This window comes from Pteropus medius, unplaced genomic scaffold, assembly GCF_902729225.1.
Source record: "Pteropus medius unplaced genomic scaffold, Ma_sr-lr_union100, whole genome shotgun sequence".
NCBI classification, from domain to species: Eukaryota; Metazoa; Chordata; class Mammalia; order Chiroptera; family Pteropodidae; genus Pteropus; species Pteropus medius.
This window is the reverse complement of record NW_024349105.1, coordinates 66023-83167: the sequence shown is the minus strand read 5'-3', so window position 1 is coordinate 83167 and position 17145 is coordinate 66023. Positions and strand designations below refer to the sequence as shown.

General features: G+C 43.2%; 1 protein-coding gene and 1 pseudogene across 1 annotated transcript; one reads left to right on the top strand and one right to left on the bottom strand.

Annotated features, from left to right (window-relative positions):
* The first annotated feature begins 2230 nt into the window (after positions 1-2230).
* PRAME (PRAME nuclear receptor transcriptional regulator) lies at positions 2231-6765 on the top strand. Its single transcript, XM_039880423.1, has 5 exons — positions 2231-2254; positions 3637-3956; positions 4371-4446; positions 4498-4979; positions 6105-6765. The coding sequence occupies exons 2-5, from the start codon at positions 3664-3666 to the stop codon at positions 6679-6681; spliced, it is 1428 nt and encodes a 475-aa protein (XP_039736357.1). The 5' UTR covers positions 2231-2254; positions 3637-3663; the 3' UTR covers positions 6682-6765.
* LOC120616870 (uncharacterized) lies at positions 2897-3015 on the bottom strand (annotated as a pseudogene).
* Positions 6766-17145: the final 10380 nt, after the last annotated feature.

Genomic DNA, 17145 nt, shown 5'->3' with positions numbered 1-17145 from the left:
CAGAGTTGAGGCCTTCCTCTGGAACCCGGAAGGGTTGTCTTCCAGCATTCCAATAGTGCCTCTTCAGATCCAGAAAAGCAGCTGGGCTTTTGTTTTCTATACTTTGTGACTTGTTAGGTTCTCCAAAATAGCTCAGAATTGGGAAGAATTCCCGATTCTGTTAGTAGTAGTGGAAGGGTTTCCCCCCAGCATCTTGGCCACACCCCAGGCTCAGGAGAGGGGGGTTGGCATTCTAGGGATGCAGAAAGAGAGGGCTCCCCAGTCAAAACAGGCCAGGAGGGGGAAATGGTAAACAGAAGCATTCTAAAGTGCCCAAAAAGGCCCCAGGAGCAGATGCTTTGGAATCCCAGTAGGAATTCTGTGACTCGAGGAGGTAATGGTGCCAGGCAGGACAGCCCCTCTCATGAGCTCAGAGGCTACTCTACTCTGGCCTGTGTAGCAAATGAGGACCATGAGGAGAGCAAGTGACCAGGATATGGTAGGAACATCCCCCAAATCCATGTGCAGCCCTGGGAATCGTCCTGAGCAGGAAGGACAGCTCTTCATGCAGATGTGCTCCTGCCTCCAGTGCCACAGCATGTACCCTGGAAAAACAGGTTCTGCGTGGAGAAGGACAGAAACAAAGTATGAGCCGAACACTCCCTCATGAGGCAAGGGACACATGCAGAAAGAGGGCTCCCCAGTCAAAACCGTTTACCCCTCCTGGCCTGTTTTGACTGGAGAGCCCTCTCTTTCTGCATGTGTCCCTTGCCTCATGAGGGAGTGTTTGGGTCATACTTTGTTTCAAGGTCATTTGAAGACAGTGGTCCCTCTTGCCTCCTCAGATCTCGTAGATGCTGGGATCCCATAAAAATGCTCAAGCTTGGATTCCTGCAATTTTCCAGTTTTCCTGAGGTCCATGTGAAGTCTGTTAAAGGGAAAAAAACCACAGGCCCAAAATGGCATCAGTCATGCTAAAAACCCACCAAAAGTAGACAATATCAAATATTGCAGTTTCAACCTCTTCCAGAAAGAATCAACCAGTCTGGAATTTTCTGGTCAACACCACTATGGTAATCTGTCATGTGGGCCCTCTCCATCAGAATAAGAAATGTTTGGGCATTACAGTACAGAGGGTAAAAAATAACCGGGACAGTTCTTTGGGTGGAGAGGTTCTTTGTGTTTTGAAACTTCAAAAGAACCAGTGTGTGATCCAGCATGGCATGGGGATGTCCCAACACTTGGCAGATGCTTAAATGCCTAATACAGCTTCTGATCTTGTGAGGAAGAAGGAGTTCATGATCATGCACTGTTTAATCTGGAGAGAGGAAAAACCTAAGTGTTATTTTTGTGCCCAACGGTGCTCTGTAACAGAGGCTTAGGGACGGGGACTGAAGGGTCTTTTTGGAGCCACATTTGCATCAGTTTTCTAGGATTGAGGAAACATCAGTTATCAGTATATACTTGGGAAGGGGCCTTTGATGATCATGTTTAGGGTCAAGGCTCCTGGAACAGGCCTGGGCCTGATCTTACTATGAAAGGCTGGGATGTGGAAGAGAATTTCTGAGCCTAAAGAGAAGGTCCTCTGGTAGCAGCTCCTTGATGACAAGGATCCATGTGTTCGGTCCACATTTATTTCTCTCAGTGCCTCCAAGATTCCAAAGAGCCCACAGCCATCACTCCTCAGTGGCTTTCAGAATTAGATAAGTCGTGTCCCAGGTTTAGTCAATAAACCTCTCTTCTGGCCTCTCCCCAGCCCACATTCCTACATTTAATCTTCTCTAGCCAGTTTGTTGAGCTGATTTAGTCCTTCTGGGAGGAAATGGCCTTAACTCTTCACATTGGATTTCAGGGATCCACCTGGTTTCCGTCAGCCATCCCCTTGTAAGTTCTCACATTTATCCAGATGTAACTCTGAATTCTGCAAATAAAACGTTTACCTTGTTTTGGGTAATTCCCTCGGTCCCATTACATATGCCCACCTTTCCCTTCTGGACAACTACTAGTGATTGTGACCCGACTTCCATCAGGGAAGCCTTGACCCTCAGAATCTAGAACACCAGCCATCCCTCAGTTGTGCCTCTGTCCCTCTGTGAATAGGCATACATACGATTTGCAATTTTAGGAAATGAAGTGACTATTTGATATTCAGGTATTTTATTTTTTATTTCTTTTTTCTCTTGGGATTACACCACTGTCTGCATGAAGCTGGCTTAATTCAAACATTTGGGTAATTTTGATGAGGCCCAAACTCCCCCAGCAAGCATACCTCCAGGTTGGTTTCCTTTTCTTTCTCTTCCTTGAATGGACATACTATTCAGTTCTTTGTATGGAGAAAGTAAAAAACCAAATTAGGGTTAATTGGGTGGAGACCCAGTAATAAGGATTTGCATTCAGTTGGAAGTTGAAATTTCAGCTAGAATCTGAAAAAAGGTGTGGCCAGCAAGGGCTATAATTTCTTCTGAGAAGCCAGAGGAGGGACCAGAGGCTGAGGCATGAGTCACTGCCAAGGTCTTCTGGGAGTCAGGAGCATCAGGATGGGGAAACTACCAACTGAACACCCTCACTACCATCTTAAAGCCCTCAGCTAGGATCTCCAGAGGCCTGCAGACTAAGATTAAATAGGTTTCTTTTTGTTGTTTTTTCCTTTACTTACAAGTGAGCAGGCTTTACTTTTGCCTGTAAGTGCACTTTTGCCTTAGTCTCAAACATTTTGATTCCAGTTGTCTTGAGAAGTGGGGGAATACCCATATTTTTTAACTAAACAGATATTTTCAAATTAAAAGAGATCTAATTCGTTGGAATTTTTTGATGACATTTTATTTATTTATTTATTTTTGGGTGAGGCGACCATTGGTTGATCTCTCAGATTGCAGAGACCTTGTCAGCTTACAATCCCTTATCTTTTATTTTTTTATGCCTACAGCACCTGGTCTTCCTAAGTGGTCTCCCATCCAAGTACTAACCAGGCCCGACCCTGCTTAGCTTCTGAGATCAGATGAGGTCGGGCTTGTTCAGGGTGACATGGCTGTAGATTGATGACATTTAAAATATTTAGTTTATGACTAGTAATTATAGTTCATATCATTTATTTATGATTTTGTGACTTTACTAATTAAAAGCTTAGAAGATTCATAGAATGTTTTTGAATGGAGACTATTCCGCATGTGACCTCTTTGTTCTCTTGAACAAAGGGGTTATTCTAATATATTCGTAGAAGAAACAAGAAATAAAATCTCCAGCTTCCACGTGTTATATAATGTGGTTAAGCTACTTTTAAGGTTTGTATTTGTTATCTTTCCCATCTGAGTTTTTCTTTGGAGCTTAAAAAGAGGCTGTGCTGGGTCATGTGATTCTTATTCCAGTTGTTTTCAGTCCTTGAGGATAACCAGAGACTTCCTAGAAAGGGGTGTGGTCAGGTGTTAGGCTCCTCCTACTCCAGAGTGGGGTTAGAATTAAATGCGGCAGTGGATAGATATGGAATGCAGCCAGGGATTGTCTTGCTGCCAGAGCTGCAGCTTTGTGCCCCCCGAGCTGAAAATGGAATCAGGGTAAACTGAGGACTCCTTCGGCTAGTTCCTCTGAAGGGTGGAAGCATGATGGGGTTTCTTGTGCTCGGTCTAACTACAACACCGCATTCCCTGAATGTATCCCCAGGGTCTGTTTCAGAGCAAATTTGTCAGGATGAACCTCCCAGCTCCAGACAGACTCCTGGAACTGGCATGTCATAGCCTGCTGAAAGATGAGGACTTGGCCATTTCCTCTCTCGAGTTGCTGCCCGTGGAGCTCTTCCCACCGCTGTTCATGGCGGCCTTTGCCGGGAGGCACAGCAAGACCTTGAAGGCCATGGTGCAGGCCTGGCCCTTCCCCTGCCTCCCTCTCGGAGCCCTGATGAAGGAGCAGCAGCCGTACCATGAGACCATCCAGGCTGCGCTTGATGGACTTGACCTCCTGCTTTCCCAGGAGGTTCGCCCCAGGTGAGGATGATCTCACAGTCTGATAGGGCCTTGGAGGTCTGAGTGGATGCAGCTGGAGTCAGGGAGGGTACAGGGCCGAAGCGAGAACTAGAGCCTTCTGATGGTGTCAGTGAGGATGCTCAGAGAGCTGTTGGTGCCATTGCTGGGGTCACTCTGGGAACAGGCTTCTGGACATGTAGGGGTTGTTGAGGTGCAGAGTTGACTAAAGGAACTTGCGCTCACCCCCTCCTGGTGGCACTTAAAGGTACCAAAATGGGGACCAGGAAGGATTCCAGTAGTACAAGGAGCAGCTGATATCTGGGGTGTGGAGTAAAAGTACAATCAGGTGTCTGGTCCAGGTGCGTAGATTTCTAGATTCGTAGTCTTACTCCCTGTTATTAACGCTTCTCGGTCTGTCTCCTGTTTTCCCTGCAGGAGATGGAAACTGCAAGTGCTAGATTTACAAAAGAATGTGCATCAGGACTTCTGGGCAGTGTGGTCTGGAAACAAGGTGACCAATATGTGTCCACTGTGGGAGCCAGAGGTGGCCCAGCCAATCCAGAAGAGGCAGAAAGTAGACAATTCAAATACAGGGCCAAGGTCACCCTTGGCCCCTCTGGAGGTATTCATAGACCTTTGCCTCAAGGCAGGCACCCCTGATGAGACCCTCACTTACCTCATTAAAAAAGTCAGGCAGAGGAAAGGTTTGATACAGCTGCGCTGTAAGAAGCTGAAGATCTCCACAGTGTCAATTCAAAATATTAAGATCCTGAAAATGGTGCAGCTCGACTCTGTCCAGGATTTGGAAGTGAATTGCACCTGGAAACTGTCCACCATGGAGAAGTTTGCTCCTTACCTGGGCCAGATGGGCAATCTGCACCGGCTCCTCCTCTCCCACATCCACATGTCTTCTCATATCACTCTGGAGCAGGAGCAACAGTATGTCAGCCAGTTCACCTCTCAGTTCCTCAGCCTGCTCCACCTCCAGGAGCTCTATTTGGACTCTATTTCTTTTCTTGAAGGTCGCCTGGACCAGATGCTCAGGTGAGGGATGGTGAGGTTTCTCTGGAGACTAGAGCAATCCGCTTTTCATTTCATCAGCAATAATGGGCCTCTCTTGTGTGCCAGCCATCAACAGTGCCAGAGTGCATGAGTCACTAGAAGGTCCACCCACTCAGTATCTTGTTCGCTGCTTTGTCCTCTGTCACATAATCCCTCAGATAAAAGTTAGAGGTGTGAACTAGGACATGCTATTAGAGGGATTGCTTGCTAGGAATGTGTGTAATGGGGGCTTTGGGCAAGATGAGGGTGGCTTTGGGAAGTCTCCCCCTTAGGAAATGATGTCTAAGTGAAGATGATGAAAAATAAGTGAATGTTGAGGGCAGGGATGAGGGGAAAGCTCATCAGATGTGAGGTCTCAGATTGTAAACTCTGCCCTCAGCACTTTGTCTACAGGAGCCTCTTCCTTCAACCCTGCCTCAAACTGCCTGTCTCTCAAGCTTTGCTTTTAGGCTCCAGCTAAGGAAATATGTGGGAAATGCAGGCTTCTGAAGTAAGGAATTGTAAAAAGGAATAGTATGTGGATGATTTAGTGATCCAAGTTAGTCCCTGCAGGCTGGCAGCCGCCACTAGATATTGCCAGACTTCCCAGGTTAGCCCTTTCTGCACTTGCTCCCTTAGCCTTATCAGCCACAGAGATAAAAGTGATGGGAGTCAAAGCTGTGGTCAAAAGGAAGCCTGAGTTGAAAGCATTTCCGGTCATATCACCCCATATCACCCCGTACTAAAACTTGCTGGTTTTCTCTCCTGCTTGAGATGTCAGGCCAGGCTCCCCTATTAGCACCTCCCATCTTTACCTTTCTTCATGCTCAAAATACTTGTAGGTGGGGTGTGATGTGCTCTGCTTGACGGAAGAGCAAAGAGTGTGTGTGGGGTTTCATTCACTTGAACCAGTTACACAGCAGATAAGTGATGGAGGGAAGGACTCCACTCAGACTTGCACTGACTTGAATGCCTCCTTTTCACCAGGTGGCATCCTGAGGGTTGACCATCATCTAGAAAACTTTGGGTTTTGGTGAAATGGGTCTCTCTTCCTTTAAGGCTTGGGTCATCTTCACCTCCTGCCCACCAGCTCCATTCCCCAGAACTAACTGCTCTGTCTCTCCCCAGGTGCCTGAAGACCCCCTTGGAGACCCTGTCCATCACTAACTGCCTGCTTTCGGAAACCGACTTGATGCACTTGTCCCAGAACCTGAATGTCAGTCAGCTGAAGGACCTGGGTCTCAGCGGGGTCAACCTGACCAATGTAAGTTCTGAGCCCCTCCAAATTCTGTTAGAAAGAGCCTCCGCCACACTCCAGGACCTCGATTTGGATGAGTGCGGGATCATGGACCCCCAGTTCACCGCCATCCTGCCTGCCCTGAGCCGCTGCTCCCAGCTCACAACCTTCAGCTTCTGTGGAAACCCCATCTCCATGGCCGTCTTGGAGAACCTGCTGCGCCACACCATCGGGCTGAAAAACCTGAGCCATGTGCTGTACCCTACCCCCTTGGAGAGCTACGAGGATGTCCGTGGCACCCTCCACCTGGGCTTACTTGCCCAGCTGCACGCCAAGCTGAGGCAGATGCTGCAGGAGTTGGGGCGACCCAGCATGGTCTGGTTCAGTGCCAACCGCTGTCCTGACTGTGGTGACAGAACCTTCTATGACCCAGACCCCATTCTGTGTCCCTGTTATACATCTTTCTAGCTGGGTGCACAATCATAGGCTTTGTTTTAGGCACTTGGATACTGAAGCTCAGACATAAGTACTTCTTAAAGGAACACAGCAGCCACAGTTTCAGACAAATGCTGTGTTAGCAGGAAAAGGAGAGGTGATTCAGTGGGTAGGGGAGGAAATGTTGACTTGAGTTAATGGTTTCTTTGAGGAGATGTGTTCTGTAGAGTTAGATGTATGAATCTTAAGTTTCTAGAGGGAGATTCAGGCATTGAAGATAGATGTGGGAGTTATCCCTGTTTGAATGGTTGTAAAGAAATGGTCAGAAATAAAGGTAACTTCATGTTAACCATCTGGTGTCCTCTTACGTTAACCTGATTCTCCAACTTAAACCTCAGGAATCTCTAGTTACTTACCAAATAAGGCATGAATGTGCATGATGCTCAGAAACTAGGCTGAACAAGGTTGGGCCGCAGTTCATGGTACCATTTATTATTCCTTCTGTTTGGTTCTTCTGTCTGGTGCATCTGTTATCTCCACTTAACGCCTATGACTATTGAGTTGGTCAATGTACCCAAGGTGCATCCAGGGCCTGGAATATACTAAGTGACCTATAATTGCCACTGCTAACTCCACCCAGGCTCTAGAATCAAGCATTCCTCCTAGTGTCTCCATCCCTGGCCTTTGGCCGCACTGAGGTAGGGCTTCATTTCACTGAAGGGAACATCCACCTGCTGGTGAGCAAGAGCCTTAGCCTTAACCAACTCATCTGTCATCCTACCTGGTCTAGCCCCTTGAATTCAACTAGTGGCCAGTGAAAACATTTAAATTTCTTGAGTAAAATGTGATTATATGGGCTTATAACATTGGTTTAATATTTATCCCCCATTAAATATATGGCATCCTTTCGTGGGAGTAAGGTTGTAACAATGTGAGAATGACTTTTCCTTAGAGGGTTCATACCAAGTCACCTCAACATGTGCTTCTGTAGTATGGGGGCTCTTTCGAGCTGAAGGCAGTTGAGATCCTGCGGGCTCATGAGAAACTTCCACCTTTCCCTTAAAGAATTTAAATCAGGGGCCTTGCCCATGATGAGTTGTCACCAGAAATAACTTTTTATGACCTAGGTATAGGGCAGGGCAAACTTCTAATTACTGAGCATCTGTTCTTATCCAGCAAATGACCTTCTGCCCACTCTTTACCTCATATTTAGTTTAGAATATTTCAGACACGCACACACATGCACATACATAAATATAATTTTCCCTGTGTCTCGTGTACGTGAGGTTCCCATACGTATGTAATTAAATTTGATGATTGTCTCATGTCTATTTGATTGTTAGACCAACTGACAGCACCTTGGAGGAAGAGGAAAAAGTTCCTTCCCCATGGGCCCCTTAACCAACTTACAGGAATATTTTCCAGAATGGGAACCAGCACCTCTGGAATTTAAGGAAAAGTATACAAAATGAGAACGTTCTTGAAGAACAAAGGCAAAGCATCACATGAACTCAGTGTTGGGTTCCTCAGCCACAAACTTGGAGTTCTTACAGGAGGGTATTGGTCCAAGCACTTAAGAGCTAGAGAGATTATCTTAGAGAAGAAGAGAGGGAGAGGTGATCCAGTATTTGGACAAGCAGAATTAAATGTAAGATGATGAGGCAGGATCTCAGAGGGTGGAGGACAAAACAGTTGGCCACAAAACTTTTTAAAACTTTTTCTTCAATAACAATTGACATTCACCATTATTTAATATTAGTTTCAGGTGTACAGCATAGTTGTTAGACATTTACATAATTTACAAAGTGATCCCCGATTAGCCTAGTACCCACCTGGCACTATGCATAGTTATTACAATATTATCAACTGTATTCCCTATGCTATATTTTACAACCCTGTGACTACCATTTTGTACTTTTTAATTCCTCCACCTTTTATACCCAGCCCAACAACCCCCCTCCCATTCGGCAACCATCAGTTCTTTGTATCTATGAACGTTAGACTTTTGTTGAATGTTTTCTTCAACAAATCTTCCAAACCTGAGAATAGTAATGATGTGGTGATAATAATAAGTGAGTACCAAGCATAAAAAAGCACAACCAAGTGATCTATTGATACAAAACAAATTATCCCCAAACTGAATGGCTTAAAAACAACAATATATATTTTTGAATTCACAGTTATTGTGGCTTAGCTGATTGCATCTGGCTCAGAGTCTCATCAGGTACACTCAAAATGTTGGCTTATTCATCTAAAAATTTGACAGACTTGACCAGAGCTGGAGAATCCTCTTCCAAGATGGCTCTTTTCCTTGGCTGTTGGCAGGAGGCCGCAGTTCCTCACCATGTAGATCTTTCCATAGGACTGCCTGAGTGTTCTCACAACATGGCAGCCAACTGGCTTCCACTAGTGCAGGTGATTCAAAAGAACAAGACAGAATGTCTTTTATGACCCAATCTTGGAAATCACACACCATCGTCCCACAATGTCCTGCTCATTGTGACAGAACTATCCAAGGATGTGAACTCCAGAAGGCAGGGATCATTGGGGGCTGTCTAGAAGGCAGGCTTTCACAATAGCACAAAGCCTTTTGCTGAAGTAACAAATGTTAACTAAACCTATTGTAATAATTTTGCAGTATATACATATAGCAAATAATTATATTGAGAACCTTAAACTTATACAATGTTCGATATCAAACTTGTGGAGGGGACTAAAAACAAAAAAAGAATTAAAAACCTCACAAAATAACCCCCTCGAAAGCCTTTTCCATACAGTATTTTATTTAATAGTCATAGCAATCCAGGAAGGTAGTTATCATTTACCTCTGTGACCCAGAACTTGACATCATATCTGGCAGGATGTAGCACTCGAGACTTTGGTCAAAGAGAGATGCACGTAAGGGATTAAGAGCTCAGGACATCAGTCCCACTGCCTAGGTTCAGATCTCGGATGCTATTTATTGTGTGATCTTGAGCAAGATTTTTAACATCTCTGTATTCAAAACAAAACAAAACAAACCCACAAAACTCTACTATGAATATAATAATAATATATACACACCCTCTCTTGATTTTGATTAAACTAAATAGAAGATATAGCACATTCCAATCCCAGTGCCTGGCTTATAGTGCTAAATAAACATTATTTGTTGTTATTGATGTTATCCCCAACAATGTTTCCTGCTCCTGGTGAGGTTTTCAGTGACTCATTAAAAAAAATTTTTTTTTTTATAAGAGTTTATTTGAGCCAAACTGATGACATGTGCGGAGGAGCAAGATCTCAAATGCTCCCAAGAATAACAGTTTATGCAACTTCTTTTATGCATTTGAAATTAAAGAAGAAACTAAGGAAGATTACATGAGCTGGGAGAAAGCCAGGCAGGCATTGTATTACAGGATTGTTAACAAGATTCTGTGCTCTCTTGAGAGTGGTTACAGTTTATTTTAAAGGTGTGTTAGATACGCAGAAAAAATGGATAGGGCTTGCCTGAGGCAAAGTTAAGCCTTTAACAAAAGAAGTTATATGCCTGAAGCGTGACTACCCCCTATGTCCTGCCCAGTTAGAATTTATAATCAGATCACCCTGTGAGGTTACTTTCCATAGAACCCAATTTTCCATCCACAGTTCTCCCTCCAGGTCATAAATCAATTGGAAGGATGCATTGATGACCAACCTTTTGGTCAGATAGTGTAGTCTCAGAGTACTAGGAAGTCTCATTCCTAGGAGGTCTCAGTATAGACTTTATTTTGTTGACCTTTGGGGATGGAGCAATACCATAACCACGAAATCCGAGTTGAGGCCAAATTTCTCCCAAAAAGGGAAGGTCAGGTAAATGGAAGGCAGTCTAGGTCTTACTGCTTTCATTTTGAAAACAAAAAACAACACTAGATCATTTCTATCCTGCGAACTATCCTGATCTGAATAGTTTTGCCTCCTCATTTTGCTGTGTTTGGCATCTAGTGTAAGAGCCTCAGTAATTCTTGAGGGTATACATGGCACCTAATGGCATTGAACTACCTCTGGAAAAGCCTTAAAATTGAGAGGGAGCAGAGTGTGCAACCCCAAAAATATGCCTTTTGGGGATATTGATTATTTTAAGCTGATTATTTTTAAGAAATGAAAGACCCAGAAAGAACATTCGAACATCCCCCGTTACCTGCCTAAAGGAATTCATATAGAAAAACTTCCTTAAAGGAAGAGAACTATCACTTTAGCATCAGAATATGAACTGAGTGTAGCAGACAGGGAGGACTCTAGCAAAGTCTGTTTGCTAGACTCCCCTCTGTGTGTTCCCATTGTTTCTGGGTGGCCCAGCAAGAATTTGTTTACCAAATATTTGCTCCTTCTTATCTACCCATCAACTGCCTACTTTCCCTTTAGAGTCCCAGACTCCTGTCTCCCTCTGCTTTATCCGACATCTAAGCATCCACTGCCTGATTGAGTCCTATATTCTTAGAGAACCCCTGTATATACATACATAATAAATTTGTTTATTTTCTCCTGTTGATCTGTTTCATGTCAATTTGATTATTAGATTAGCCAGAAGAACTTAGAAGGGGAAAAGGGAAATTATTTTTAATCCCCCACAGAATCTTTTCCAATAGAAATACTCAACCAGAAAATACAGATATGTTCTGCCTCCTGAGGCAGGACAGGGCAAATTCCCCCGAGTGAGGAGAGACCAAGCCCTACACTGAGAGAGAAGAGGATTCTTGGCGGAGAGTGTAGAAAGAAATCAAACACATACCAAAGTTAGAGTTAAAAGGAAAGTTTATTACCCCATTTCCAGTTTTCCTCGAGAACACTTGCTGAAGGTGGCTGCAACATTTACTCTGAGATAACTCGCAGATTACGGTCCTAACCTTACCCCCAAAGTTTGCCGTGAAATGTCTCGCTTTTATTATTATTTTTGTATCACTCTGGTATAGCAATAGTCTTTGGAAACAAATTTATAGCATTCTGTTTTTAGTAGTGGTATTTCCATTTACAAAATACAATAATTCTCGATGGCTGAAAATGTCAAATTCTAAATGTTCTGCTTTGCATTGTTCCATGCTTTGAAATTTACTACACAAAAAAAGAGGATTAAATACTGATCATTATATACATTTCTGTCACATTAGGATTAGAGACAAATTCTGTTTAGAAATAGCTCCAAGAACAGTTTTTATATTTTATTTTCACATTGAAAACCAGTGAGATTTGCTTCAGCCTCAAAGAGTGTGTTTATGTAAAATTAAATTAACACTGGCAGCAAGCTGCAGGTTTTTTTCCCACATGAGAAATGGGTTAAAGAAGGGGAAAAACAAAGACTAGAGAAAGCAAAGACAAAAAGCCAGACAAGGAAAAAAGTCCCGAGTTGGGGATACAAGTTTATTTACCTTTCTTTAGTTCCTGTGAGTTACAGTTTAAAAACTTTGTTTACCCATTTTCCTTTGATGTGGAGCTACAGTGAGGAAGGGGGAGAGTAGGTATAGTGAAAAGGTAAGAATATGTAGCTTGAACGGCCTGCTGGCAGTTCCCAGCCTTTAATCCATAGGTTCCCCTTGTTTTTAGCCATAGGGAATGAACAATTTTATTTTGTGTAGGACAGCCACTTAAAGACTCTTGTTTTTCCTGTTTCCCCTTCATGGGTGTGGGAAATGGGTTGTTAGCAGTCCCAGCAGAAATCTTCCTTTGTTCTGCAGGTGTCCTGGTGGTCTCTCTGCTGGGCTGACGAGCATATTGCAGCTTCTGACTCTCGATTGATTTAACACTTTAGTTCTCTTCCCTTCTCCCTACATTACTCTGACATTTATCCACAAGTTGCTTTGACTTTTGAGTTTGAGGTGCCCAGGCCTTTGTGCTAATGAAGCATCTCATGCCTCTTTTCGTAGTATTTTTCCACACTCTTCAGAAGATGCATTCCTGTTTGCTTTTAAACATTTGCAAGCACACGGTAATAATCATCAAACTCCCTAATCAATTTCTCCCTATCCAAGTTAAAATCGTTCATTAAAATTATGTTAATAAAACACAGTTTCAATGTTCAAGTGTATGTGTATGTAAACAATGCACACCTATTTATATAAAAAGTTAAGGAAGAAGAATGTAGATGTGGAGAATATGCACTGAAGGGCACATAAGAAATTCTTAAGAGCAGTTTATTTTGGAAATGGAGACGGGTAACTAACTGTATGGGGCACGAGGGAGACTGCAACTGATGAAAAATCTTCTGTGTTGTTTGACTTGATTTTGAACTCTGCATAGGTATGACTTGTAATTGAAGAGTAGTTTTCAAGGCACAATGTGCTATACCTGAATCCATTGTTTATACAATGGATTTGTGCTCTTGTGTCAACTTATATCCCAAGTGTTATATTTTGTTTTGTTTTTGAATTAATAAAAACTTATACAAAATAAAGTATTTATTCAAAGGCTGACCGAAATCCATTCTCAATTGCCAAAGAAAGAGTCACATCTGATTTCAAGATTTTAGTGTTAGATGTAATTTAGAGTTTTTTCTCCTTGGCGTGATTCATCTGTAACTTGGAGTTTTTGCCTTAGTCCACCTGGTAAAGACATAATTTCCCCAAAGGCTGGTTCGCTACCAAGCTTGATTAATTCACCTTACCCATTAGAACACTTTGCTGGGACCAGTTCTCCAGTTTTTTTTCCCTTGGGGGTACCCATTAGAGTTGGAGCCTCCCTCTATTGCCCCCCACCACCTTCTTGTGTCTGAAGGAGCTGGGGCTAATGTGAGTCACCAAAATTTGTCATCTAGGTATGTTCTGGAAACTAATATTTCCCTGCTTTGGTAAGTAGGTGATGGAGGTCATTAGTTACTGAATTTATTTTTTTTTAATTATTATTATTTATGCCTACAGCACCTGGTCTTCCTAGGTGGTCTCCCATCCAAGGACTAACCAGGTCTGACCCTGCTTAGCTTCCAAGATCAGACTTCGAGCTTGTTCAGGGTGGCATGGCCATAGACCATGGACTGTGGCTCCACTGGGGCACGAACCCAGGACCTTCTGCATGTAAAGCAGACGTACTAATCGCTACACTATTGAACCACGTATCAGTTACTGAATTTTTTAATGTGTCTTATTCCCTTGCATTTTGGTCCCTTTCTGCCCCACCCTTGCATTTAAGCTCGGAGATCATTCCTTTGCGATTTCTTATTCCAGTGATAATCAAAGCTGAGAGTAGAAAGAGGGAGCCAAAGGCACTGATACTGGTTACAAAAGCCCCAGTCTCTTGAGATAAATCTCTCCTAGGCAGACGGGGCGGGGCGGGGGGAGAGGGAAAAGTTTGTGAGAACAATGAGATAGCCTTGATCACCACCAGAGATGGAGAAAAAGACAGAGGCTGGTTTGATTAGTGCTCTCCCGAACAGGTGTACTTCTCTGGGCCATAGCATAAAGTAGAATCTACTTTCCACGCAGCTTTGGTCTGCATATAAGGAGGTACCAGCTCCCCGGTCCTGCACACCTTAACTTCTCCTGGGTACAAAATTCTTAAATGGTCTGAGGTGCCCACCTGTTGGTGGATAATCAAGCTGACCATGGATCACCCTCACTATCATGACCTTGGGTCCCAGAGACAACACCAAGGTCAAGGACCTGCCTCCTTGACCACAGCACTTTTTGGGCTCCTTTGGCTCTGGAGCTGACCATAGGTGAGAAGGTAGGAACAGGTAATTTCCTGGGCCTACCATGTGTCCAGAAGTATTCTGATGTTGGCTGGTCGGAGGCAGCCCCTTTGGCCACAGGCTTCGATGAAGTCAGAAGTGGACATCCCTCTCCCAGGCTCCAGAGAATCACCATGCCCAAGGTTTATTTTGTGGCGGCTCCTGGAGGTAGAGAAAACTAAGGAATAACACACTCCCTAACACACTTTCTAGACCTCTCTCTATTTCTTTACTGGCTACAGCCCTAAATTCCTTCTGATAAGTTTTTCTTCTCTCTATCCAGTCTGCAGACAACATCTTATCCTTCTCCATGGAAACCTTTCCAGCATCTGCAACAAAGTTGAACTTATGCCTTCTGCGTCTTTATAACTTAACATTTTAAGGCCTTTTTGTATGTCAGGTGATTAATATTCCGACTCTTCTGTTATACAACTACATATTGTTTTTCTTCTTTTTCTTAGCTATAGTAGTGAATTAAACATAGATATTTCCCCTTAGATCTGGGATGGTATGAAAATGAAACTCTTTCTGCCCTCAGAGTTCTGTCCTTCACAGTCTAGGAGAGAAAGAAAAGGAGTTGGGGCCAGGAAGGGAGTTGAAGGAGGGCCCCTACCAGCTGTGGTCTCAGGAAATAGTCCAAAGGAGGAGAAGGCTGCTTCCTGGAAAATCAGTGTGGACGGGCATGTCTGTGGCCAGGAGTCACTTGCACAGTGTAAAAAAATCATATAAATGGAGCCACTTTAAAATAGAGTCAGAAATGCCATGCCAGAGGAACTGCCTTGCACGTCTTATGCCACAAACCTCTGGAACATTAAAATTGGACAAAATAAACTTTGGCAACATGTGTCCAAAGAACTGTTTGCAGGATAACAAGAAAGCAAATATTATGAAAACGGGACTGAAAATTAAAATGTTTAGAATTAGCCTCACTATGTTATGTTATCTGTACCAACAGAAATGCCTTTAGTTTTTCATAAATACCCACTGCCTTAGTCTCCTAATTGGAACTCTATTTGGGCTTTTGCCTGGATCAGTGTGTCACAAATAGCTATTCTTTTTTGATATCAAATAAATGCTTATTTCCTCTCATTTTGGCCTTTTATTGTCAGGTTAACAACAGCCCCTACCTGTCCCTGAGGTGAGCCCTCTCCTTTGGCTTTTGTTCTAAAGTGTTAGCTTGCTAGGGCTGCCATGACTACGTACCACAGACTGAGTGGCTTAAACAACAGATATTTATTTTCTCACAGTTCTGAAGGATAGAAGTATGACACCAAAACGTTGGCAGGTTTAGTCTCTCCCAAGGCCTCTCTCCTTGACTTGCATGTGGCCACATTCTTGCTGTGTCCTCACATGGTCTCTCCTCTATGCTTAAGCATCCCTGGTGTCTCTTTATGTGTCCAAATTTCCTCTTAGAAGGACACCAGTCAAATTGAATTAGGGCCCACCCTAATGACCTTGTTTTAACTCAATCACCTTTTTAAGGGTCTTATCTTCAAAAATGGTTATATTCGGAGGTACTGGAATATAGGACCTCAGCATATAAGTTTTGAAGGACACAATTGAGGCCATAACAGGGAGTGATTTTGGGGGCTTCATTCACATGGGGTGCTTTACCTGGTGAATGCTGAGCAGAGGCCGTCGCCAACTGGAACAGTGGTTTTCCAACCAGCTGCTCATTAGAAATATTCGAGAGTTTTAATAACACAGACTCTGGGTCTGAGGCCAAGTGGCATTGGTGTCACTTAGGAGCTTGTTAGATATTCAGACTCTCAGGCCCTGCCCAGAACGACTGAACCAGAATCTTTACTTTTTCACAAGAGCTGTAGGTGAGTCTTTAGAGTCAATGATGCTTAAAAAGCACAGCCCAGGTGATTCAAAAGTGCAGCCTCAATTGAGAAGTTTGGATCTATATCTCTGGGCTTTCTTACATACCCCAACCTTCCTGAACATTGCAGGACATTCCTAAGCCCCTAAAATAGAGGTGGGGGTCCTGGAAATTCTGAGGGGAAGGAGGAAGGTCCTAGCTCAAGCTCCAGGCTCCAATCATTCTATTGTGTCAGCCAACACTATGCTTTCCCCGAAGTGGAAGCTCAGTGTATTGGATAAATGAAAAAAAAAAAAAAAAGGATTCCTGACCTTCAGCCCACCCTTGGGCTTCCCTTGGAGGAATGGGTGCAAAAATATTTCAATCATACTGGAGAGATCAATGTTTCCCAAGGTACTTTTGTTTAAGAATCCCATGGGGGCAAACATTGAACTTTCAGATTTCCAGGCTCTCCCCTAGAAATCTGAGTTTCCCACATGTGAGGTACAGCCTGGAATCTAAATGTATGACTGTTCTAGGTGACTCTTAGGTTTGAACATTCTTTAGAAGCATGGATCTAAACTGGTAAGTAGACAAATTTTTCCTTCTTTTCACCTATTACTGCAAAGCTACATTCATGACCAAACATTTTAAAGTTGACATCCACAATGTTTTTCATCATAAGTTTAAACATTGCAAATGATGTTATTTCTGGCATACAATAAAAATGCATAGTTTAAGTAAATAAAACTATTAATATAACTCTTTAAAATGTACCCACAAAAATGTAAATAGCATAGGGTTTTGAGTTTTTAAGTTATATTAGGTTTGGGACTTTAGAACATTTCAATTAGCAAACTAGATTTCTGTTTTAATTCTGACTTGGTTGCATTGGCAGAAGATGAAATACAAATACAGGCATGTGTGTGTTATCTGCCATTTAGTTGGCTCTAATGCCTAGAGACCCTATGAGTGAGTGATATCCACAACGTCCTATCCTCAACAGCCTTGCTCAGCT